The 25,811-nt window shown below is 43.0% G+C and overlaps 1 protein-coding gene across 4 annotated transcripts in view; it reads left to right on the forward strand.

The window, feature by feature from the left end:
• CADM2 (cell adhesion molecule 2) overlaps positions 1-25,811 on the forward strand; it is a 393,079-nt gene that overhangs the window by 218,288 nt on the left and 148,980 nt on the right. For 2 of the 4 annotated variants that reach the window (XM_075335088.1, XM_075335089.1), the window contains one exon: positions 10,179-10,283. The exons of the other annotated variants lie outside the window; for them this stretch is intronic. In XM_075335088.1, the coding sequence (XP_075191203.1) occupies positions 10,179-10,283 (105 nt within the window). The remainder of the gene's footprint in view (positions 1-10,178; positions 10,284-25,811) is intronic. 4 annotated transcript variants of the gene reach the window in all.

Consider the following 25,811-nt stretch of genomic DNA (forward strand, 5'->3'; position numbering starts at 1 on the left):
GTTCTCAGCAACAAAGTGTCGAAGGTATATAATCATAGATTGATTGGTACGTTCAACCAAACCATTAGTCTCCGGATGGTATGCCGAAGAGAGATTCAACTCAATTTGCAGAAGGCTACAAAGATCTCGCCAGAAACGGGAAGTAAATTGCGGGCCTCTATCACAAATGATACGATCTGGCATCCCGTGAAGCCTAAAGACATGCTTGAGGAATAGTTTGGCTAGTACCCTGGAAGATGGGATTCTCGATAACGGTACGAGATGAACCATCCAGGAGAAATGGTCCGTAATGACCCACACAAATCTATGTCCCTGTGAACATGGAAGATCACCCACAAAGTCCATGCCTACCACCTCCCATGGTCTATCTGGCACTGGTAAAGGATGCAAGAGCCCAGCCGGTCTCTGCCGTAATGGACGGTTGCGAGCACACGAGTAGCAGGAACCGACATATCTCTTGACGTGGCTGGCTAAGTGTGGCCACCAATACCACCTCTCCAGTAACTCTCGTGTCCGCCTAATACCAAAATGCCCACCCACCTTTGAGGTGTGGGCCCATGACAGTATATCATTCTGTCGATCAGGCGGAACAAAGGTCTTGCCCGGTGGGATTTGGTCTAACGTCACAGGGGAGAGCGTATGAAAAACCCTGGAGGGAAGGATAAGACGAGGTTCGTCAATCTCTTCCTGTGTAGAAAGCATAGAGCGAGACAGGGCGTCTGCCTTGTTATTCTTACTCCCAGACAGATAGTTGATGGAGAAGTGAAAGCGGGAGAAAAACAAGGACCAGCGGGCTTGGCGAGGATTCAGACACTGAGCGGTTTGTAAGTACGTCAGATTCTTATGGTCTGTATAGACCTGGAAAGGATGTTTCGCTCCTTCCAGCAAGTGACGCCACTCCTCCAAGGCTAATCTCAAGGCGAGCAGTTCCCTATCCCCAATGGTATAGTTTCTCTCTGCCGGTGAAAAGGTTTTAGCAAAGAAGAAACACGGCCTTTTTCTACCTGCACCGTTCTTTTGATACAAGACCGCACCAGCACCCACTGAAGAGGCATCAACCTCTAAGAGGAAGGGCTTATTCTCATCGGGTCTTTGAAGAACGGGAGCAGTTGAAAAGTGTCTTTTTACTGCCTCAAAAGCCTGAGATGTCTCAGTAGACCAGGCTTTGGGATTAGCACCTTTCTTAGTCAAGGCCACCAAAGGAGCCACCAAAGTAGAAAAATGGGGTATGAACTGCCTGTAATAATTTATGAATCCTAAGAAGCGTTGCACCGCCTTCAAGGAATGAGGTTCGGACCATTGCAGGACAGCAGAGAGCTTCGCAGGATCCATAGCCAGACCCTCTTGTGAGATAACGTAACCCAAAAAAGGCAACGAGGACTGCTCGAATACACATTTCTCGAGTTTAGCAAACAATGAGTGCTCCCTTAAACGGGAAAGGACACGAACGACATCCTGACGATGAGTCTCCAGATCAGGAGAAAAAATCAGGATGTCGTCCAGATACACCACTACTGAGGATAACAGTAAATCCCTGAACACATCGTTTACGAAGTCCTGAAATACTGCGGGTGCATTACATAACCCAAAAGGCATGACGAGGTATTCATAGTGACCGTCTCGGGTGTTAAAAGCGGTCTTCCATTCGTCACCCTTTCGAATTCGTACCAAGTTATACGCACCCCGCAGATCCAACTTCGTAAAAACTTGAGCTCCTCTCAGTCTGTCAAAGAGCTCTGAAATTAAAGGTAATGGGTATTTGTTCTTTATTGTGATTGCGTTGAGACCCCTGTAATCTATGCAGGGACGCAAATCACCCTCTTTCTTCCGAACAAAGAAAAACCCAGCTCCCGCGGGAGAGACAGACTTACGAATGAACCCCTTCTCTAAACTCTCTCTTATATAGGTCAACATGGCCTCCGACTCAGGTATCGACAGGGGGTAAACCCTGCCTTTAGGTGGAACCGAACCTGGGATAAGGTCTATGGCACAGTCATACGGCCTATGGGGTGGAAGAACCTCAGCACCCTGTTTGGAGAACACGTCAGCGAAATCCAAATAGGGTGTAGGTATGGGAGAGAGATCAGTTGATGCAACCGCAACGACCTTAGGTGGTAAGGGAAGACATCGGGACTGACATTTCGAACCCCAACTAATAATGCTGTCAGACTCCCAGTCAATGTGAGGAGCATGAGTCCGAAGCCATGGAAGACCCAGAAGGACGTCGTCTATACCCTCAGGCAAAACAAGAAAAGAAATCTCCTCTATGTGACCCTGAGACAGGGAAAGGCGCAAGGGAACTGTCCTCAATGTAATGGAGTCAGACAACATAGTTCCATTAACAACACGGACAGGAATAGGCGCCTCTAACATGATAGAGGGAATATTGTGTCCCTTTACAAATCCTGAGGACACAAAAATCCCGTCAGCTCCGGAATCCACAAAAGCCATAATAGGCCATGTATTCTCAGATAACGAGAGCTGACCTGGGATACAACACTTAGAGGGTGCAGAAGACGTCTCTAGTAACCCCCCTCTAATGGTTACTAGGCCAGGGAGTTTCCCTGACGACTAGGACACTTGTTGGCATAGTGCCCAGCATGACGACATACGTAACATATAGGAGGACCAGACTTGCGTAGTCTGGAGAACGTATGACCTAACTCCATAGGAGTGGGAGATGTTTCAGATGCTGAGGAAGATGGTAGTGGACCCTCAACAACTGGAATAGCCCGATGCTTAGGGCGTGAGGAAGAGACCTCGAGTCTACGTTCCTTATGGCGTACATCGATCCTCGTTGCTACTGTGATCAAGTCCTCCAGAGAAGCAGGGACCTCACGAGTAGCAAGGGCATCCTTGACATAGCCTGCCAACCCTCTCCAGAAGATAGGAATCAACACCTTCTCTGGCCAATCTAGTTCTGCCACCAGAGTTCTAAAAGCAATGGCATAAGAACTAGTGGATAATGAACCCTGAGATAGATCTAACAGACTCAGGGCCGCATCATGGGTAACCTGCGGACCCATGAATACCGCCTTAAGAGCATCAAGAAAGTCTTGATGTCTCAGAGTAACCACATCAGAGCGCTCCCATAGGGGAGTCGCCCATTCTAAGGCTTTGTCCTGAAGTAAGGAGATGATAAAGCCTACTCTGGACCTCTCCGTAGAGAAGCGAGAAGAGTTGACCTCTAGGTGTATCTGACACTGACTAATGAAACCACGACATGATCTGGCATCGCCAGAATATCTGTTTGGCAGAGCAAGTCGAGGATCATGTGCAGATGTCACCATGGTCTGAGGTTTATCCTCTATACTCTTGAGCCATGACTCAAGTACTTGTATGTAACGGTGTAACTGCTGATATTCTGCCATAACTGCCAGACCCTTGGCTCAGTCCTAATGTTACGGGGGGCTGTCTGATAATAACCGAAAGGAGTATCAGACAGTCAGGGTCCACCGTGCAAAGACTTTGCTGCAGACTATGGCAGAGTGCAATACCTCTGTTAACTCACAGAAGGATATAATAAGTAAGTAAAGCAATTCCTCCCTTACTTGGAGGGTGTGTGGAATGATCTCTGTTAATAATCACAGAGACAAAGGCAATGTGTGCGAAATGGCACCTACCTAGGTCCGCTCTTCTAGTGGTGCAAAAGAGACGAACAGCAGCATAAGCCGCACAAAGCTCCTACCTGCGTTCGCTCCACTAGTGTGCGAGGACACGAACCACTAGATATGGCACCTGCCTAGGTCCGCTCTTCTAGTGGTGCAAAAGAGACGAACAGCAGCGTAAGCCGCACAAAGCTCCTACCTGCGTTCGCTCCACTAGTGTGCGAGGACACGAACCACTAGATATGGCACCTGCCTAGGTCCGCTCTTCTAGTGGTGCAAAAGAGACGAACAGCAGCGTAAGCCGCACAAAGCTCCTACCTCTGTTCGCTCCCCTAGTGTGCGAGGATACGAACAACTGCCAAACGCAGTATAAGGAACGTTACCCTAGCGGCAACGTCCACCTACGAGTAGAATCACAAGGCCCAGCCAGACCATGTGCCTCAGGCACCTGCCTATGTCCGCTCCCCTAAGAGGTAAGGATACGGACAGCAGCCGAAGCTGTAAGGTATAAGAACGCTACCCTGCCGGTAGCGCTCACCTAGCATAGACAGAGGAATGCCTAGAGGAACGCGCACAGAGCGTCTACTCATATGCATGAACCAAGAGGACTGAGCACCATGCGGCGTGTGTCAGGGTCTTATATAGACTCTGTGCCTCATCCAAGATGGAGGACACCAGAGCCAATCCGCTGCCAGAACGACAGGAGTGACGTCATGCTGGCCTATCACCGAGCAAGACGTCACAAGCACATGACCAGCGACCAATCGGCATAGAAGGTGTCAGAGACATGTGACCTCGTGTCAGCGATGATGTCACCCGCACATGTGCAATGGCTCCAAGATTGGACTTAGTCTCCAGCGCTCGCACATGTGCAGTAGCAAGAAATCTGGACTTAGTCTCCAGCGCTCGCACATGTGCAGTAGCAAGAAATCTGGACTTAGTCTCCAGCGCTCGCACATGTGCAGTAGCAAGAAATCTGGACATAGTCTCCAGTGCTCGCAGCAACCGTAACACCGTGTTTGCGTGGGTTTCCTCTGGGTTCTCCTGTTTCCTCTCACACTCCAAAGACGATACTGATAGGGACCTTATATTGTGATCCCCAATGGGGACAGTGATGATGATGTATGTAAAATGCTATGGAATTAATAGCGCTATAAAAGTGAATAAATATTATCAGTATAGGGCTATTCTTACTTCATCCATACATGGCTCAGATGAGGATTTCTAGCTCTGTGTGGAAACCAGCAGCAGATAGAAGTATGGAAATATCCATGTAGAAACAGCCTACCTGACTATTGCTTGTATTCCCAACTATCCATGGCCACCGCACCTAGTTGATATACCCCTTTAATTTTGGAACCTGTGCATATACTATTGATGAGGGCCTGACATCTAACAATAATGATGTGATTTTCGAGTGGTCAGTAATTGCCCAGACTAGTCATACTGCGGACTCTCAAGCACAATTACGGTTCTAACAACTATCAAAGCAGTTTATTTCCAGCAGAGATCTCAATGGGAAATGTAACAGCAAAAACAAAAACCACGTTGACCAAATATATGATTATGAGCGAGCAGGGTACATTTAATTCCCTAGTATTCATGCTATGCTTCTGTTTAAGAAATTTAGGAATTGCTTTCCTATTAACATTTTCTCAATCTAGCATTCATTCCAACTAACTTGCATATAAAGTGAATTTATTGCAAATAAGATGCATTATTTTCTCGCTACATCTAAAAATGAATTCCAACGCAATAGAGTAGTCAACTGCGCTATTGAGTCTGACTTAAGACTTTGCAGGAATGGGGCCAAACATATGGATATTCCACCATGTTATACTCATCGGCTTCATGAGAAGACTTATGGAAATCTCGTTTTTGGGGATTCCAATGCAATGTGAGGCACAAAGCTATTGTGAATGCATCCTTATCCATGCTGCTCTTTCTAGATTTACTAGTCAATTATAGTTTTCTTCAAAAGTGAGCAGAATAGTTTTGTTTTTTGTTTTTTTTTTCTAGAGATATGCAAATGTTTTAGTGCAAGCTAATCCATGGTAAAGGTCAGTAGTCTCTGGATCCAGGAAGTTAAAGCGCACCAATCACCAGGATTTTCGTATATAACCTAAATCCAGTGCTATACTGGCGCTATCATGCTGATTCTATACATACCTTTAGTGGTCAGCTCGGATGTATAGTTTAAGAAACACAAGCAAGTAAAGTTTGTAAAATGAACAGTTGCAGCAGCTAATAGCTGGGGTGGGTTTTCATAGTGATTCCTGCCCCCCTGCCTGTCCGTCCTCCCCATTATTTATGCTAATTCCATTATAGAAACATTTAATAATGGTTGTGGCTATAAATCATGGTGGCGAGAAGGACCTTGCTGATGTCATACCCATGTGACCAGAAGGGGCAGGGCCTCAGCCAACATAGATGATACCAGGAAGCAACATTATTCTTCTGTTGGCTGAGGCCCCACCTCTTCTGATCACATGGGTATGAGGCAAGCGGGGTCCTTCTAGCCACCATGATTTATAGGCACAAGCTTCGATAATAGAATTAGCATGAATAATAGATAAGGGGAGGAACAACTGTCAGGGGGGCGGGAATAACTATGAATACACACCCCAGCTATTACCTAATCGGCAGCTGCTACCAATAAAAAAACTGTTTAAGGAAATTTACTCAGATCTTTTTTATGGCCAAAGACTACGGTCATGTGAAGTGATTTATTCATCTCTATTTATTACCGTATTTTATTTATTTTATTTATTACTGTATATTACTGTTTTGTAAAGGTGATGGTAATGATAATTCTGGGGACAATTATGATTGTTAATAGTAGTATTATGAGTCATATCATATGCTTAGGAGTCCAGTGGGTGGTCCTATGCAAAGATTAACCACCTTCATTGGCTGCTTATGTCTGTGGGAGGTTTTATTTAGTGATAGTCCATTATCTCTGACAGCATTCCTTTTCTGACTTTCCATATATTCATTGAGTCAATCACTTTTTTCTATTACTTTATATCATACTGTATTGCAAAAGTAACATTAATTATAATTCTGATTACAGTTGAATTATTATTATTATTATAGAGAAACTAATTTTTTTGTGTAACATATTGTCCATTATCTCTTCCTGCAGTCTTTGAATAGGAACCTTCATTACAAATACTAAGCAAAAAGTATAAACACAGCAGTTTTGATTTTGCTCCCATTTTTCATGACCTGAGCTCAAACTTTTAAGACTTTTTGTATATACAGAAAAGGCATTCATCTCTCAGCCGTTGTTCAGAAATCAGTCTAGATCTGTGTTAGTGATCACTTCTTCTTTGCCAAGATAATCCATCCATCTTACAGGTGTGGCATATTAAAATGTTGATTAGATAACATGATTATTGCACAGGTGTGCCTTAAGGGTGCTTTACACGCTGCGACATCGCTAGCGATTGCTAGCGATGTCGCAAGCGATAGCACCCGCCCCATCATTCGCGCGACATTTTGTGATCACTGCCATAGCGAACATTATCGTTACGGCAGCGTCACACACACATACCTTTTCAGCGATGTTGCTGTGACCGCCGAACAAACCTTCCTTAAAGGGGGAGGTGCGTTCGGCGTCATAGTGACGTCACAGCAGCGTCACTAAACGGCCGCCCAATAGCAGAGGAGGGGATGAGATTAGCGGCTGGAACATGCCGCTCACCTCCATCCTTCCTCATTGCCGGTGGACGCAGGTAAGGAGATGTTCGTCTTTTCTGTGGTGTCACACACAGCGATGTGTAGTGCCGCAGGAATGATGAACAACCAGCGGCATGCACCACCAACGATATTATGAAAAGGAGCGACGTGTCAACGATCAACAATTTTTGACGTTTTTGTGATCGTTGATCGTCGCTCCTTTTAGTCACACACAATGATATCGCTAACAGCGCCGGATGTGAGTCACTAACGACGTGACCCCGACGATATATTGTTAGCGATATCGTTGTGTTTAAAGCACCCTTTAGGCTCACCACAATAAAAGACCACTCTAAAATGTGCAGTTTTATACTATTTTGGTGGTCCATGGTGAATAGGGTCTCAGAAAACCAGTCAGTATGACCCCTACTTGCCAGCCTGTACAATGAAAACCAAGTTTTATCCTTGAAGAGAACACCTCTCCAATGTGTGATATGCTATTAAATATGAGCATTTGCCCACTCATGTCGGTTGTGAAATCAAACTGCAGTCAGGTGAAGACCCTAATGAGGACGATAATCAGCAGATGATCTTCTCTAAAATGGTTTCTGACAGTTGTGTAGAAATTCTTGGGTTATGCACCAATTCTTGCCGCAGCTATCTGGGTGGCTGGCCTCAGATGATCTTGGTGGTAAAGATGCTAGATGTGGAGGTCCTGGGCTGGTGGGGTGGGCCAATTGGATGTACTGTCGTTCTCTGAAACGCCTTTGGAGACAGCTTATAGTGGAGAAATGAACAGTCTATACATGGGTAACAGCTCTGGTGGACATTCCTGCAGTCAGCATGCCAATTGGACAGTCCCTGAAAACTTAACATATCTGTGGCATTGTGCTGTGTGATAAAACTGCACATTTTAGAGTGGTCTTTTATTGTGGCCAGCCTAAAGCCTGCTTTACACGTTGCAATTTCGCATACGATATCGTGTGCGATTTGCAACGCCCCCATCGTATGTGTGACACGTTCAATTTGTTGAACGTGCCGCACAAACGATTAACCCCCGTCACATGTACTTACCCGTCCATACGACCTCGCTGTGGACGGCGAACTTCCACTTCCTGGAGTGGGAGGGACATTCGGAGTCACAGCGACGTCACGCGGCAGCCGGCCAATAGAAGCAGAGGGGCGGAGATGAGCGGGACATAAACATCCTGCCCACCTCCTTCCTTCCGCATTGTGGGCCGGGAGCCGCAGGACACAGGTAAGATCAGTTCATCGTTCCCAGGGTGTCACACACTGCGATGTGTGCTGCCTCGGGAACATTGAACAACCTCACGTTCAATTCTAGAGAAATGAATGATGTTCATGCGATGAACGTTTTACCGTTCAATCGCAATCGCACGTAGCTGTCACACACTGCAATGTAACTTACAATGCCGGATGTGCGTCACTTACGACGTGACCCCGCCGACACATTGTAAGATATATTGTAGCGTGTAAAGCGGGCTTAAGGCACACCTGTGTAATAATCATGCTGTCTAATCAGAATCCTGATCTGCCACATCTGTGAGGTGGATGTGCAGCGCCGCACAATCAGCTCTACCCTCACCTACTGTATCCTCACCTATCCCTTGTAGACTGTGAGCCCTCGCGGGCAGGGACCTCTATCCTCCTGTACCTCTGTTTGCCTGGTATTGTTTATGATTATTGTACTTGTCCCCTTGTCCCTATTATGTATACCCCTTTCACATGTAAAGCGCCATGGAATTGATGGCGCTATAATAATAAATAATTATTATTATTATTATTATTATCTCCGCAAAGGAGAAGCCTTCACTAACACAGCCTTAGATAAATTTGTGAACAATATTTGAGAGAAAAAAGGCCTTTTGTGTACATAGAAAAAGTACAAGATCTTTGCGTTGAGCTCATGAAAAAAAGAGAGCAAAAGCAAAAGTTTTGATAATATTTTTGTTCAGTGTACGAGTGTATTTTTCACTGGATATAAATATGTCATGGTCACTTGATAGCCAGGGCAGCATACTGTATAGATATCAGAATTATGCTATATAACGTATTATCACATGATCAGGATAGATTTGTACCTACCTTTCAAAAACAAAAAAGTTTTCTAGGAGTTACCTAAAAGTTCTTTTTGCAGAGATTTTTAAAAACAGCAACAAATCAACAAACTGTATTGAGAAATGTTAGAATTTGCGGAAAAAAAATAAAGTCAATCACTTGTATTGCTAGTTTGGTACACTTACGGTAATTTAAAATAGTCAATTGTAAACCCTGCAGAAGTCACTGTAGCCCAATAAAAGGGTGTGTATGAAGGCCACCCACTATTGTCATCTGGTTTAGCTAAGGAATGACTGCAGAGTAAAATATGTAAAACATGGAGTCAATTGCTTCTTAGTTTTCATTAATATAGACGGGAGGAAGGCTCTGCAGGTGAAACTGTCGCTTTAACGTGTGATTTCCACCCTCAGCATGTTATTTTTTGCTTGTTTGTCCCCCACTTGCACCCAGCATGTTGTTTTATTCACATTTGATCGCCAACGCACAATCCATTGTACATGGCATGGATAAAAGCTTGGTTCTTGTCAATTAAATTCACTCTCCATAGCATCCGTCTACATTATTTTTTTGCAATATCTAGCAATTGAAAAGTAATACAGCATTTTATATACCTTTATAATGAAGTGAAATATAAAATGAGAGTGATTTAATATTAAAAAAAAAAAAATGGCCAAGTGTCTAGAACGCTTTGCTTACGCATGTGTGTAACCGTGTGTCTACATTACCCAGCTTAACCATTGTTATGATTTTTGTATTCTATGATTTTGTCTTTATGTTTCATGTCTCTTTTTATGTTTTCCCATTGACCAGAACCTTTATTTACAACCACAATCATCCCCCTTTTCACCACTGCAACAGTCAAAACCTCTGTTACCATAACACCCCGTTCAACCTCATCCGTCTCTGGCACCAAAGGTATGTTCGATCTACCATACACCTTGTGCGCTAGTGTGCTGCGAATTTCAATAACTGAGATGAAATAATTGAAGCAAATTGGGTTCCAAATAAGTGAATTTTAGATCTGCTTGAATAACAACATTTATTTCTGTTTAATTTTGGTGCACATCCATTGTTTCCACTTCCATGTAAATGCTTTTCAAGGATACCTGGCATGTTGGACATGGCGCCTGATCTGCAGGCAGCAAGTTATAGAGCAGAAGGAGCTGATAATTATGTTTATGGAAAAACATTTAATATCACTTCCATTTTTTCTTATTTAAATCAGTGTTCATTCTATACTTAGGAGTCCAGTGGGCGGTGTTATTAAGAGCTTGGGAACCCTCTCTTTGTCACTGGGGTTACTCACTTGGCTTGGTCCACAAGATAGCGATAAGAACACTTTCTGTTTAACAGTCCAGATGGTTTATTAAAGAGGTTGTTCCCTCCTTTTACATTGTTGGCCTATCCTTAAGATAGGTCATCAATGGTGGATTGTCCGTGGTCTGACACCATGCACCCTCACCGATCAGCTGTTCTTGGTCTCGGCGGTGGCAGCAGACAGCCAGAAATTCTCATTTCCGGAACCTATCTGACTTCTGATAGCAGCCGCGGCCGGGTACTGCACATCCACATCCTATTGATTAGAATAAGGGGTACTTTGCACGCTGCGACATCGCTAGCGATCTTGTTAGCGATGTGAAATGCTAGATCGCAAGTGCGATCTTTCGAGATTGCACATAGGTCATTTAACGCATGTGCAATCTCGAAAGATCAAACTTGCGATCTAGCATTTCCCATCCCTAACGCGATCGCTAGCGATGTCGCAGCATGCAAAGTACCACTAAGAGTCGGATGTGCAGTACGTGGCTGCGGCCACTATCAGAAGACAGAGCAGCTTCAGAACTGAGCATTTTTGACTGTCGGCTGCTACTGCCGGGACCGATGACAGCTGATCGATGGGGGTGCGGGCTGTTGGACCCTGACTGATCAGACATTGATGACCTATCCTAAGAACAGGCCATTAATGTAAAAGTAACCAGCACAGGTTAATGAGAACAGGAGTCTTCCTACGGCTTTACAGGAACGTAAATACACGGGATACAGGCCATTTACTTCATTCGCGGTATGCCTGCTCAGGTTCAGATACATTCTTCCACAGAAGTATCCCACTTACACCAGGCAGTGTACATACACACCAATTTTGGTGCATTACCTTTGCGGTGTGGCCACTTCCACACACACTGACTCTGGTCAGTGTACAATACCTCTCTAAGAGGCTTCATACACAGACTCCCATGTGCGAAGCAAACAGTCTTATTAAAAACACATGAGACACACACATGGGTGGAGGAATGTGGATAGCCAGATCCACCCATCTCTCAAGCTATCTCTAAACCTGGCCCTGTGAATAGTTTAACAAAACTCAAGCTTGCAACATAGACATTCCAGGTTTACATCCGAGAGGACAACCACCTGTGCCATTCACCTAGTAGCTGATTGCCATCTTACCATATATAGCTCATAATCACTAAATGTTCAAGTGAGTGATTGACTGTTTCCTCTTTTTGCACAGTTAGAAAGGAACCATGTTAGTCACTGAGCAGGACCACCCACTGGACTGTAGGAAAATCATGGATTTAAATCTATAAAATCCAAGTTTTGCTGTTTTTGTTTACTATACATCTGCTATTTCAGACACTGCCTATAGAAAAGTTTACATGTGACAGGTTCCTATTCAATGTTTCAGATATTATTATTATTATTATTTATTATTATTTATTATTATTGCACCATTTATTCCATGGCGCTTTACATGTGAAAGGGGTATACATAATAGAGACAAGTACAATAATCATAAACAGTACAAGACACAGACTGGTACAGGAGGAGAGAGGACCATGCCCGCAAATGCTCACAGTCTACAAGGGATGGGTGAGGATACAGTAGGTGAGGTAGAGCCTTTTCATATGACCTAGGAGTTAAGAGTGATCAGAATCTAAATTTGCAGACACAGTGTTTCGGGATGATTGTCCCTCGTCAGTGCAAAGTATGAGACTGATCTGCACATTGAGATTCTGTTCTGGCATAAATCCTAAGTCATATGAAAAGGCTCGTTGAAGGGTCACTTTTGACTTTTAGGATTGCTACTTCCAATAGGTGGCGCTAGAGTTCATCTCTTTCCTCCCTGAAGAGACAATTTGAATGCTTTGTGTGTTGGAAGCCATACACTCAGAGAAAATATAGATGCAGTGGAGAACTTGGAAGGATTTTGTAGGGATATAGTTTACCTTAGAGGCTTTTCCTAAAGATAATTACTAATTGGGAATACTTTATTTCTGGAAATGGGTCATTGACTCAGGAGAAATCTTACAGATGAAACAACGTCTTTCAGCATCATCTTGGTTGGATTTTTCTCTGGATAGGCAATGTTACTATTACTCTGCCTGGCGTGATGTAAGGTGGGCATCACTCCACAAATACATTGTGTCAAGGAGACTAACCTGGTAAGAAGGAGACCATTCAAAGTCACTCATGAAACACTTTCCACTCCGTTGGATCAGGGTCCTGTGAATCTATATTTGGCAGCTTATTATCCATCATGCTAACAATTGTCATGAAAATTGCCGCATTAATGCCAAAATGTGACTTCTTCTAATTGAAGAATAATTCAGAGAGCAGCGACTATTTATTAGCATGTGTAACTGGATCATTCCGTATATTAAACAGATTTTTTGTCTTGAAGTCATACCATTACGCCCCAGCAGCACACCCGCTGTCTTGGGGTTATATTTGACTCCGATCTTTCCTTCACTCCCCACATTCGTTCACTTGCTCGTTCTTGTCTCTTCCACCTCAAAAACATCTCAAGAATTCGACCTTTTCTTACCGTTGACTCTGCAAAAACTCTTTCTGTCGCTCTCATTCATTCTCGCCTGGATTATTGTAACTCTTTACTAATTGGTCTCCCTGTTACTAAACTCTCCCCTCTCCAATCCATTCTGAATGCCGCGGCCAGGATCATTTTCCTCTGCAACCGCTTCACTGATGCCTCTGCTCTTTGCCAGTCATTGCACTGGTTGCCTATCCGTTACAGAATCCTATATAAACTTATCACTCTCACTTACAAAGGTCTCCACAGTTCTGCACCCCCCTACATCTCCTCCCTCATCTCTGTCTATCACCCCACCCGTGCCCTCCGCTCTGCTAATGACCTAAGACTGACATCCTCAACAATTCGAACCTCCCACTCCCGTCTTCAAGACTTCTCACGAGCTGCGCCTATGCTCTGGAACACACTACCAAGAGAAATCCGATTAATTCCCAACATCCACACCTTTAAGCGGGCCCTAAAAACGCATTTCTTTAGACTAGCCTATCACCTCATTGCCCTGATCTAATCTAGTCCCCTTCTGCCCTTCAAAAAATTTACTTCCAGTTCTCGTCCCCTGTACCTGTATAAATTCTCACCGACGGGTTCATGCAGCTGCTTTTGAATACCCTATTAAATCGATGGCTGGACCATATATGACAAACTTTTCTCCCCCCCATTCACCTTTTCTGTCTCCCCTATTTCCTCATAGACTGTAAACTTACGAGCAGGGCCCTCACTCCTCCTGGTATCTTAATTTTGTTATATTGTATTGTCTCAAATTGTCTGTACATGTCCCCTCTTAATTGTAAAGCGCTGCGGAATATGTTGGCGCTATAGAAATAAAAATTATTATTATTATTATTATTATTATTATATAGATGCCACTACTTTACAAATCTGTTATAATGGCTATATAATCATTTTAACAAGTTTTCCCATTTAATAATACAATGTATAGAGATCTATTTAAAGGGAATCTGTCACCATGTTTTTGTTACCCCCAGCATAATGTAGAGACAGAGACCCTGATTCCAACGATGTGTCACTTAGATTACTGGGTGCAACATTAGTGATAAAATAACAGTATTCTCTGCTGTGGTTCTAGCAGAGCTCTGCATGCTGAGCACTGTGTAAGTCCACTCATACCTTTGGTTAGAAGCTTTCTGTCACAATGCAGTGCACACAGAAAGATGACAATCAGTGGTAGGAGTGGGGTTTCATGAGAACAGGAAGACTACAGGACAAAAGTCATGAGCCCTGGGAAAGCGAATGCCCAAATTACTGGAATGAGAAGTGAGTTTAATCTTTTTTTTTCTTTAAAGAGGAAATAATAGAGAGTGAGAAACGTTTTGTAAATAGTGGAGAACCACTTTAAGATTTTAATTACATGCTATTATATAGTGTGTCCACCCATATCCTGTCAACTGCCATTAATTTGAGATCGGCGGCAGCTATAGGCATAGAAGCAGTGTCTAGGTATAGTAAAGTAGCCATGCACTACGCAATGAAACCACCTATAGTGCCACCTGGTGGAAAACAACGGAGTTAGCATTTTTATCTCGAAAACGGAATAAGATAGAGAAAAAAAGTGAATTACAAAGTTGTAGGGCATCATCAATTCAATACGAATCGACACCTTGCATACAGAAATGCTATGATATGAAACCCATGACCTCCCAAAATATTGAATGCTGGTCACGCATATGGCGCTCATTTAACTTTGATGCTCAAAGTGGCCACCGTCAGCTGCAATGCACATCTGGACTCTGAACAGCATACTGTGTCTTGCTGCACGTTGTGCAATATGGTAGGTGACACGTTTGCACAAGCATCTGTGATACGTCATCGTAGGTCCTGCAATGTTGGTGGAGGGGTCGCATACACCTGCTGTTTGATGTGACTTCACAGAAAGAAGTCCAATGGGGTCAGGTCAGGTGAGTGTGGAGGCCACTCCACGCAGCCACCATGCCCAATGACTTGTGAGAAGGTCTCCATGAGGTATCGCTTCACGTCCGCAGCCTTGTGAGTTTTACACATTCTAATCATAGCATTTCTGTATGCAAGGTGTCGATTCGTATTGAATTGATGATGCCCTACAATTTTGTAATTCACTTTTTTTTCTCTATCTCGTTCCGTTTTCGAGATAAAAATGCATTGTTTTCCACCAGGTGGCGCTATAGGTGGTTTCACTGCGTACCGCATGGCTACTTTACTATACCTAGACACTACTTCTATGCCTATAGCTGCCGCCATTCTCAAGTTAATGGTGGTGGACAGGATATGGGTGGACACACTCTATGGACACAAACAGAAGAAGACCCTTAGCAAGAACAGTATACGGGCCCTTTACATTCCAATAATGTGACTGCAGCTGAAGCTACTTGCTGCAATTGAGGTGATAGCGGCCCCCTCACCTCTTGGCCCCGGTTGTACCAATGGCATGTCCGCCCCTGCTATATAGACATGGCATAATATCTTAACATACAAAGCTCTGGACAACACTTAATATAAATGCATGTGGATAGCCATGATAGATTTCACTTTATGAAATGCTCAGTAATCTGCAAAGTTTCTTAACATGAAAATCACACATTAACCACAAAATTGGACCCATTTAGCTGTGCATTCAAGCAATCCTCTCATCTCAGTGAACGCTAATGTTTTAATGATGTACCAACCTGCTAATTTACCAAATGGAACATATTTTTCATCGCATGCTCCCATTGAGGCAAATGAATGAGACTGACACGTTTTCACCTGTAATGGCAACAGAAAGCATTTACCTAAATATGTGTGGAACCTAACTGCATGGATGAATGGGAGGATATTTGCATATTAGTGCAGCAATTAATACATACAGTATAAAGACAGGAAAAAAAAAATATCTTTTGGATAAGTAATATGAAAACCACCTTCAGCAGTTTGGCGCTCCTTCGAGATCCTCATTACAAAAGTGAATGGCCAAAGATCGCTTTGTGCCGCTGCCACACCATAGCATGTTGCCGATATATGAGGTCGAATTTTAACCTGCAGAATACTACAAGTCACAAAAACCAACCAAATGGATCAGATTTTTTTGCAAATTACTGGTCACTTTAATTTATAGGCAGCACTGTGGTCTTCTGTGTGTCACAATGTCATCCCTTCACTTGAATCCGACTGAGATACCGCAGCACAGAGTGATTTTTGGCTGCAAGACCTATGTCACGGCCAAAGCAATTGTACAACCCCAGCCTTACATGGCCCTATAGACATTTATATGACACATGGAAAGGGTTAAACTGAAAAAGCCCAAATCCTGCTATAGATAATAAATAGAGATTGATCTTCAGTCTCGCCAAGTTCAGACAGACTGTAAATAAAAGTTCATTTCGGGATCCAGACTTGATCTGAACTTGTTCCCGGACCACAACCCCAGATAAGTCCAATGGGACCTGAACCAACGCACTGGACTTATTATATTGGAAGTCAATAATTGGGCAGTTTGGCTCTTTGCCCACATACAGCCAGCCCTAAGCAGAGCATTTTTGGAGGAGAGAGAGCATTTTTTGTTTTTTTTACACATAGCAGCTGGAAATGTTGTTTTTACCCCCCAGTGAGAGCCATTCAGAGACTGCAAGTGGCCAAGCACCGAGCTTACTCGAGCACCCCTATTGTCATGTTCGTCTCCCTGCATGTAGAGCCCAGTCACAGCCATTGGAGTGGTGCCTCTAATCTGGCTCTCTACATTTGAAATGGGTTTTGTTTCTCTTGGCACTGAAGTGGTTAAGTGTCCTTTTTTCACTTGTAGCCTTTCCAAGCAGTTCCTTGCTGAGTGTTTTCAGCTGCACTCGCTTTGTAGTCACGCCCTTCAGCTTTAACAAGTGGTGTATCCCAGCAATCCCTGCTGAAGATACAAAGTCATCTGGTCTCTGGCCGCCTTTGAGGAAGGTTCTGCAGTAGACGTTTCACTGCTCAGGCTATAGCTTATTGGCTGTTTTTTTCCCCTGTTTGTCTTTTCGTAACCTGAAGTGCTGTTAGTGCAGCAGTGATGTCTAGTGAACTCGACCTGCCCCTCACTAGTCGGGGCTACTATAGGATCTTCCAAGGGTCTCAGGTTCCTGTTTGGCAACAGTTGCAGAGACTGTATAGGGAGTGGCTAGGAGAGGAGGGATAGCTGCAGGTGAGCATAGGAGGTGCCCCACAACCTCTCTCACTAATTGCAGGGCCTCCTGTTGTTTTTGTGTCCCTGGTGCCCACCTTTTTTTGTGTTTTCTGTTGTGCATCAGACATACGCTAGCTACACTCATCCCCTATGTCCCCTTACGTGCTTAGCATACAAACAGCACCCAAACTCAGTCACAAACTTTTTTTAAATTACCATTTTTGGGTTTAAACCCTGGACACCCAGCATTCTGAACGAACCCAGAACTTTACAGGCTGGGTTCGCTTACCTCTAATCATGTTTCCAATTGTGCTGTGGTTTTCATTTTTGTGTTTATGCAGCATGCTGTGCAGTAGGTCAACTACATGTTATACCAGTTCAGGGTTGTCATTGTTTTGTTTTATAACTTTATTCAATGTATTATCTAGTTTAGCTTTTCAATGAGAACTTTTGTGCAAAACAATCAACAGTTATAATAAAACGTGAAAACTGCTACTTTCCATTTGAATACATAAGTGTTAGTTAATTGCTTAAACTTGCTTTATGTATTTATCGGTTCAGTAAGATTTTGATTGGATATTAATCAGCTATTTATTGCTGCTGAAAATACAGTTAACCCTAGGAAACTGCATCTATTATTAAGTAGATCTTTTTGGATATCAGAATCACTGTATAGTCTTTTAAGTATATTTTGAAGAGGTAAACAAATCTTGACGAACCTAGCATGTCTAACCTCCCCTCAGTGTCCTTCTTCCCTGCTGAATCTCACTCTGCTCTGTACAATCTGCCACTGTTAGCCAGGCTCAGTGAGCAAAATATTAGTACACTTAGGCTTATGAGACCTATCACCATTTAGATCACATAATGCTTATTTTACTAGCAGTATTATGTTTCTATCCTGACATGGATTTTCAAAGTAAATACACTAGCTTCATTGGATCTTAGATATCTATTTAATAATGTATGCATTTTGTATTCATCTAAAGATTAAGTTGATATTTTTTGCTGGAAGAGAAGGAAAGGGTGAGCTTACTTATTCCCATAGAAGATCCTTTGCTAACATATTTCTCAACCTGACGTATCAGCAGATCTGTGATCCATCTGTTTCAAGTAGATTTCCACAAAAAACCCACATATATGTGTGGTGACCCAGAGTAGACACTAGTGGAATGTCCACTGATGGGCCATGTGTTTTTGTATAATGTTCCACATTATTTGAGCCTTCTGAAGCCTTGCTCTGAGAGTTGCAGTATTTTTAATCCTACACTGACCTCTGCTGGCCTTTCTCAAAACTACCTTTGCCATATAAGCAGCAGTGAGGAAATTTCTGGGTCCTTTTCTGACAGGAAAATAAGAAAAATGTCTGAGGCTGAGGACTCAGGAGGTGAGGACTGAGTTTGGTGGGAGAGGTGTATGAACGCTGGAGTCGGATGACCTACTTCCAGTCATTTCTATCCCCTTGTGACTGTGTCTGGTAAGGAGAAGAAAACTCTCTGTGAAAAGCAATGAAATGCAGGCTGCCATTTATTATAAATCAAGGTAGGCCCGAACAAAGCTAGATCTAGAAGGCTCACAAACTGCTCAAAGTCAAGACAGGTAGAGATGCCTGATGCTAAGATACTCTCCAGAGCTTGGATGAGGAAGACTTAATTTTGCTGATACAAAAAGAACTGTCATTTCGGTGGTGGATACTGTTATATGGACCAGCTTATAGTGCGCATTGTCTACACTTCAAATTATGTGGAGTAAAAGTTCCCTCTCTTTGTTCATGAAGCCTACGGTGCCTGTAGTTCTTGTGGGATTGCATTCACCCTCGCTACTACTTCATGCCATATGATCTAGTTGTCTGTGCATGGCAGAAACCACATAAAAGTCAAACTAGACAAGGAAGCTTAGCCACTACACATAGCTGAACTACGGAATCAGCCCCTGCGACCACTTACTTATCTTCCCCTATTACCGTATTTCCTTTTTATATTTGCCTACCAATCTGTGGATTGCCGGTGCTGTCGGAGGCACTGTGACAGGATTAGGCTCTGAGTACTTAGGCCCTGCATTCCTGCTGGAGGTTACGGCATTTGTTTAATATATACATATTTACTTAAAGGGATTGTCCACTACTAGGAAAGCCCCTTCTTATTCCACAGATATTCCTTGGTAAAAAAATATAAAGCCTATACTTACCCCCTTACCGGCGCCCTTCCAGCAGTTTCCGGACTCGTAGTGCTGGAGCTCACGTGGGGTTGTGACGTCGTGAAAGCCCCGTGTCCAATCAGTGCTGGCTTCCATCTCCCCACCTTCAGATAAAATGAGTTAATCAACAGGAAGTGAACGCTGTGTCTGTTCTCACTTCCTGTTGATTGCTCATTTGGTCCAAAGGCGGGGAGATGGAAGCCGGCACTGATTAAACACAGGGCTTGCATGACGTCACAACATCGCATGAGCCCCAACACCACTGTGATGGTGCTAGTATGGAGGTGAGTATAGTATTTATTATTTACCTGGGTGAAACGTGGAATGAGAAGCAGCTGTCCTAGTAGTGGACAACCCCTTTAAATGTATTGTTTGGTATCATGACAAGTTAAGAAGCTTAAATTAATTCAAGAAATGTTGAAGGTAGACACATTTGTACTGAGTTTTGAGAGTTGGGAAGAAGGGAAGAGAAGACATGGCTCATTAGTGGAGAAAGCAGCCTATTTCCCTGCTAAGATGTTCTACAAATGTCTTAGAATTAGTTGTATTATTCATTTCTGCCAAACTTGTTGGAAAAATGAAGACCATTTAAAGTATTAATAAAATATAATCTAAAATTGTCATTTTATGGGAAATAGAAGTTTTACTAAAAATAAGTTTGGAGAGCTGACACGTCCTCTTTAAGTTATTTATAAAAAAAGATCACTCCAAAACAGAAGTTTAGTCAGTTCACTTGATGTTTCTCTGAAACTAGCAAGAAATATTCTGATTTTGGGTTGCAGCATAAATCAGATTTCTTTCATACAGTTAAGTCCATTTAAAAACTTCTTAAATGCATTTACCTCTTCTGCCATCTCAGTAAATCTCATTGGCATGCCTGAATTTGTGATTTTTTGCTCAAAGTGAAAGAAACTTATCTTAGGGACGACAGAGATCATCTCCAGGAAAGACTCAGCCGGGGGTCCATCTTATTCTGGCATCGCATCATAAACCGTTTTATCCTATGGCTCCAATCCATTGCTGGCTTAGATAGAAGACTGTGGTAGCTTAAAATGAAGACTGTAGTCTCATCCCAAAAATACGAAATCTGTAAATTCTTACAGGTTTTTAGACTATTCCTATTATTATTGCAATTCATCAAAATTTCATATTTCTGTAATATTGGTATTAACAATGGTTTACATAGAAATCATGGAGCCCCATAGCGAAAGTCCTAATTGAGCCAACTCTCTTCAGGCTCCTCCACCGCCCAAAAAAAAAAATAGCAAGGTATGTGGGGTCATACCTCAAAATATTTAAAATCAGGGAGCAGGACACTTATTACTGCAGAGACCCAAAAAGTCTGCCAATACTAAAGCTCCTTAATGTTCTCATCCACAACTATATGCTATACCTCATTCATAGATTATAGAGTATAATGCCCCCCCCAAATGCCCCTACCCCTACTGTATGATACCCCACTGTTCCCCCTCACACACATTTATGATGATACCACAGTACCTCCAGCAAAGTATTTTGCTGCCACAATAACCCCAATAAAGCATGATGTCCCTAAGGTGCCTCCAAACAGTATGATGAGCCCACAGCCCCCCTACATGTAGCATGGAAGCTGAACAGCACTCACACACTGCGATGTCCCCTACAGCTCCATTATGTGATATGAGGGCCCCCACAGCCCTTTATATAGTAGGAGAGCCCCGCACACAAAACATTGTCACCCATAGCCACCCACAAAGTATGAGGACCCTCATAGCCACACACAAAATATGATGTCCCAACATGTTTGAGGGCATCCACACAATATGAGGGTCTCTGCATCATTCCACTTATCCTTCCACAACCCCAAGAAAGTATGGGATCACCACACACAGTTTGATAGCCATGCAAACCTCCTCCCACAAACACACACACATACACACATTATGATTCCCCCACAAGGCATCTTGGCCCCTAGAACTGAGTGTCCCCAGGGCTGTCTGTGTTCGCCAGCATCCCTAGGGCTGTCTGTACCCCACCAGCATCCTCAAAGCTCTATGTGCCCCCCAGCATCCTCAGTGATGTCTGTACTCCCCAGTTATGTATGTACCCCACAGTAATGTATATACCCCCAAGTAATGTATGTACTCCCCAGTGTTATCTATGCCCCCGGTCATGTCTATGTTGGCCAGCTTCCCTAGAGATGTATCTTCCTCCCAGCCCTCCCAAGGGCTGTACATGCCCAAGGATGTACATACCCCAGTGTCTCCTGTAATGCATATGCCCCAGCTTTTCCTGTGATATATATGCTCCCAGCTTCTCCTGTGATGTATATGACCCTATCCCCTCCTATGACATATATGCCTCCAGCGCCTCTAGTTATGTATCTGCCACCAGCGTCTCCTATGTGATGTATATACAGAAGTCCCAGCATCTCCCATGTAATGTATATATAGCAGTCCTAGCTGACACAAACCTGGAAAAGCAGTTGTAAGCAGCAACAAGATCAATGTTGCCTAATATCATAGCCGCAACAAAGAGAAGAAGCTCTAGTCACGACAGTAAGGGTGAGTTAATTGCATGATCAAGCATAACAGGTTAAGAGGCTTCTTAATGATGGTATGGAATATCCAAAAGGCCCCTTGCAGAAAAAAGTTTCCCCATTCCTGCTTTAGGGTCTGGAGAAAACCCTGAGCATTATAGAGAGCATTCAATTTGCAGGGAATATCTTTGAATTTAAAATCGTCTGGATTTGGTGATCTTGCATATTGTCATATCCACCCCACTCTAATAGTAATTATTTTTTTTTGATAAATTATATTTGAATGTTCTAAAATGTTTCAGAAATGAGATCATAGTAAATCCTTTTGACAAATCTGATATGAATGATTCTTTTTGTCAGATATGAAACAACTTATCTCAAGGACTGTAGAGATCATCTTCGGGAATGAGCCAGCTGGTAGTCCCTCTTACTTTGGCTCAGTACGATTAAACATTTCATCACATTGCCTCTATCCATTGATTTCACAGGAAGGTTAGAAACCTGAGAAATCTTACAGATAAATGAGGGATTATTTAGACAGACAAAATCATCATAAAATGCACGTTCCTTCTAAAACAATGAAAAGATAAAAATTTCATGCTAGTGTAATTAAGAAAAACACGTTTGCTCATTAATGGAAAAACTAATTAGTCTGCTAACAATTCAAGTGATAACGTTTGGTTAACATCAGCAGAATATACTTATAGCTGTTGGGATTTTTTTTAAAACACTTTTAGCATAGCTCTAACATTATGGAACCAAATGAACAAAATAGATATTGTACTATCATGTGAATGCCTGTCCTGATGTCACAGATGGGGCCAGGAGGTCTCAGCCTTTAATCAATTGCAAGCCTTCTGTAGCGATCACCTTACTGTTGTCACGCATATGTACTTTTCCTTCTATGCTGAAGGGGTTAAGGACCCTGTGGTAGATGAGAATTATCTTAGCCTTCATTTCAGCTGCAGCTTGTTTTTATCCCTTCCTTCCACTATACCTGTCTACCCCTGGCTTCACTCCATGCCGGAAATAGAATCTCTATTTTGACCACTGTGAAGGAGCTCGTTTGTGTTAAGCAGACGTGTTTGTTTCCTTTGCCAACAGCACATCTTCCAACTACAGAAGATTTTGGAGCCCTGTCATACATGTTGCCTTTCCTGAATTGCCTGTGTGTTTCCATCCTCTCCAGCCCTGTTACTCCCTTTGTGTGGACAGGTGAAATTTACATGCGTCGGCTCCAGGAATATAGCAAAGTACAAGATTAAGGCATCTCCACATTCACAACTAATTCTGAGGACAGATATTAGCCTAGGGATGCCTAGGTTGAGGGATTGCTCAAGTGCACACCGTTACTGCTACTTAACCGTCACTGTCGTTTGTGAAAATTCCTGTTTTATCCGCAGGAGGTTAAAACTGGGGAACTACTAAACCTGCTGACATGTAGTCCTCAATTTTAATAAGCTCTGTATTACCACAATGCCACCACAGATTGGTAGCTTTCTGCCTATGCACAAGGTACACAGAATGTTCGCAGTCAGTGCTGTGGGGTGGAGGGATTATTCATAGCGAATTGGTAGGTCTGCAATAGATTAAACAATGACTTTATCAAAACAAAACCAAGTAGTCTAGTAATTGATGCATCACTCAAATTAGGCTCTCTGACCATACATTATGCCTAGCTTAAAAGCAATAACAAAAATCAGGGCTGGCATCAGCACCTGGCACACTCAAGGCCAAGTGCCAAGGTCTTTGACAGCCGTGGGGCCCACTCGATATCATCAGAGCGATGATCAGTTCTGCGACCCCCCAGGCCGAGTTCTGGGATGTCAGTGCTTGGCCTGGAAGCTACACTTTCTTGGCTGCTGTTCCTTGAAATCCTCACTTGCAGCCAGCGTTCACTACTAAACGCTGTGTGCATGTGCTTTAAAGTTCATCTGTGGGCAGAGCTTTGGAGCGATGCGCTCCCATCCCACAGATGAAGAAAGAAGCCACAGCCCCAACCATCTGCCTCTCCTGTAATGTATATACTGTAGCCCACATCCCCTCCTGTGATGTATATACTGTAGACCCCAGCCTCCCCTGTGATGTATATATTGTAGCCCACAGCCTCCCCTGTGATGCACATACTGTAGCCACCAGTCTACCCTGTAATATCTATACTGTAGCCCCCTGCCTCCACTGTGATATATATATACTGTGACCTCCAGCCTCTCCTGTGATATTTATATATACTGCAGCCTCCAGGCCTTCCTATGATGTTTATATTGTATCCCACAGCATCCCCTGTGATGTGTATACTGTAGCTCCAAGCCTCCTCTGTCATATACAGTATATACTACAGCCTCAGCATCCCCTATGATGTATATACTGTAGCCCACAGCCTCCCCTGTGATGTATATACTGTAGCTCCCAGCCTCCCCATGATATATATATATTTATATATATATATATATATATATATATATATATATATATATATATATATATATATACTGTAGCCCCCAGTCTCCCCTGTTATGTATATACTGTTCTTTAGCCCTTATCCTTTCCTGTGATGCATATACTGAAGTCCACAGCCTCCCCTCTGATTCATATATTGTAGCCTCCAGCCTCTCCTGTGATGTAAATGCTGTAGCCTCAGCCTCCCTTTTGATGTATATACTGTACCCTCAGCCTCCTCTGTGATATATATACTAAATCCCACAGCCTCCCCTGTGATTCATGTACTTTAGCCCACAGCTTCTTTTATAATGTATTTGACCCAGCTTCCTCTGTGATGTATATACTAAAGCCCACAGCCTCCCCCGTGATGTATATACTGTAGCCCCCAGCCTCCTCTGTGATGTATATACTAAATTCCACAGCCTCCCCTGTGATTCATGTACCTTAGCCCACAGCATCTCCTATAATGTATTTGACCCCAGCCTCCTCTGTGATGTATATAATAAAACCCACAGCCTCCCCTGTGATGTATATACTGTATCCCCCAGCCTCCCCTGTGATTTATATACTATTATATACAATTTTAAAAATATCTCTACTGTATCTTTGTGTGTGCATGTATGATGTGTATCTATGTATGTCAGTGTATATGACTGTGTATATATTTGTCTTTTTCTATGTATTTTTTCTGAGTTTGTCTTCAAATATGTATATGTACATATGCCTGTATGTGTACATGTTTCTGTATATGAGTGTCTACGTGTGCATGGGGTCTACAGAGACTCTTTCACACGGGACAAACAAAAACTTGGAGCTGTTCCTGGCAAAAATCTTAGTGATAGATGCTTTATAACGCATTTGTGCATCCATACTAAAAACTCTACAGATCCCATACATGAATTGAATGTTGCACAGGCTACTGCATTCCTCTGTCACAGAACCGGTAAAGCTGGATGCAGTGGTGAGGAGACTAGAAGAGCGAATCCCAAGAGTATCTTCCTATACATTCTAGTCTTTTTACAACATCTTCAAGTGTGCAACATCTGGACTTCTTTTGAATCACTCATTGTCCTGATTCCCCACTATTCCATAACTACATTTGCAATTTATAGGAGTTGCATATAGACTGATGCTCCTTTGAAACTCAATGGGACTAGTGACAAATTCAGAGCAATGTACTATCTCCATTAGTGCCATAGGTAATAAGTTGGAGAGACAACACTCAGGCATGACCAATTTCCTCAATTTAAATCTCAGAAGTTGTGAGGAAGCCCAAGAGATCAGGTCCACCTTCTTCATGATTGATGGGGTACCAGCGATGTGACACTCAGCAAT

Source organism: Anomaloglossus baeobatrachus, chromosome 2 (assembly GCF_048569485.1).
Source record: "Anomaloglossus baeobatrachus isolate aAnoBae1 chromosome 2, aAnoBae1.hap1, whole genome shotgun sequence".
NCBI classification, from domain to species: Eukaryota; Metazoa; Chordata; class Amphibia; order Anura; family Aromobatidae; genus Anomaloglossus; species Anomaloglossus baeobatrachus.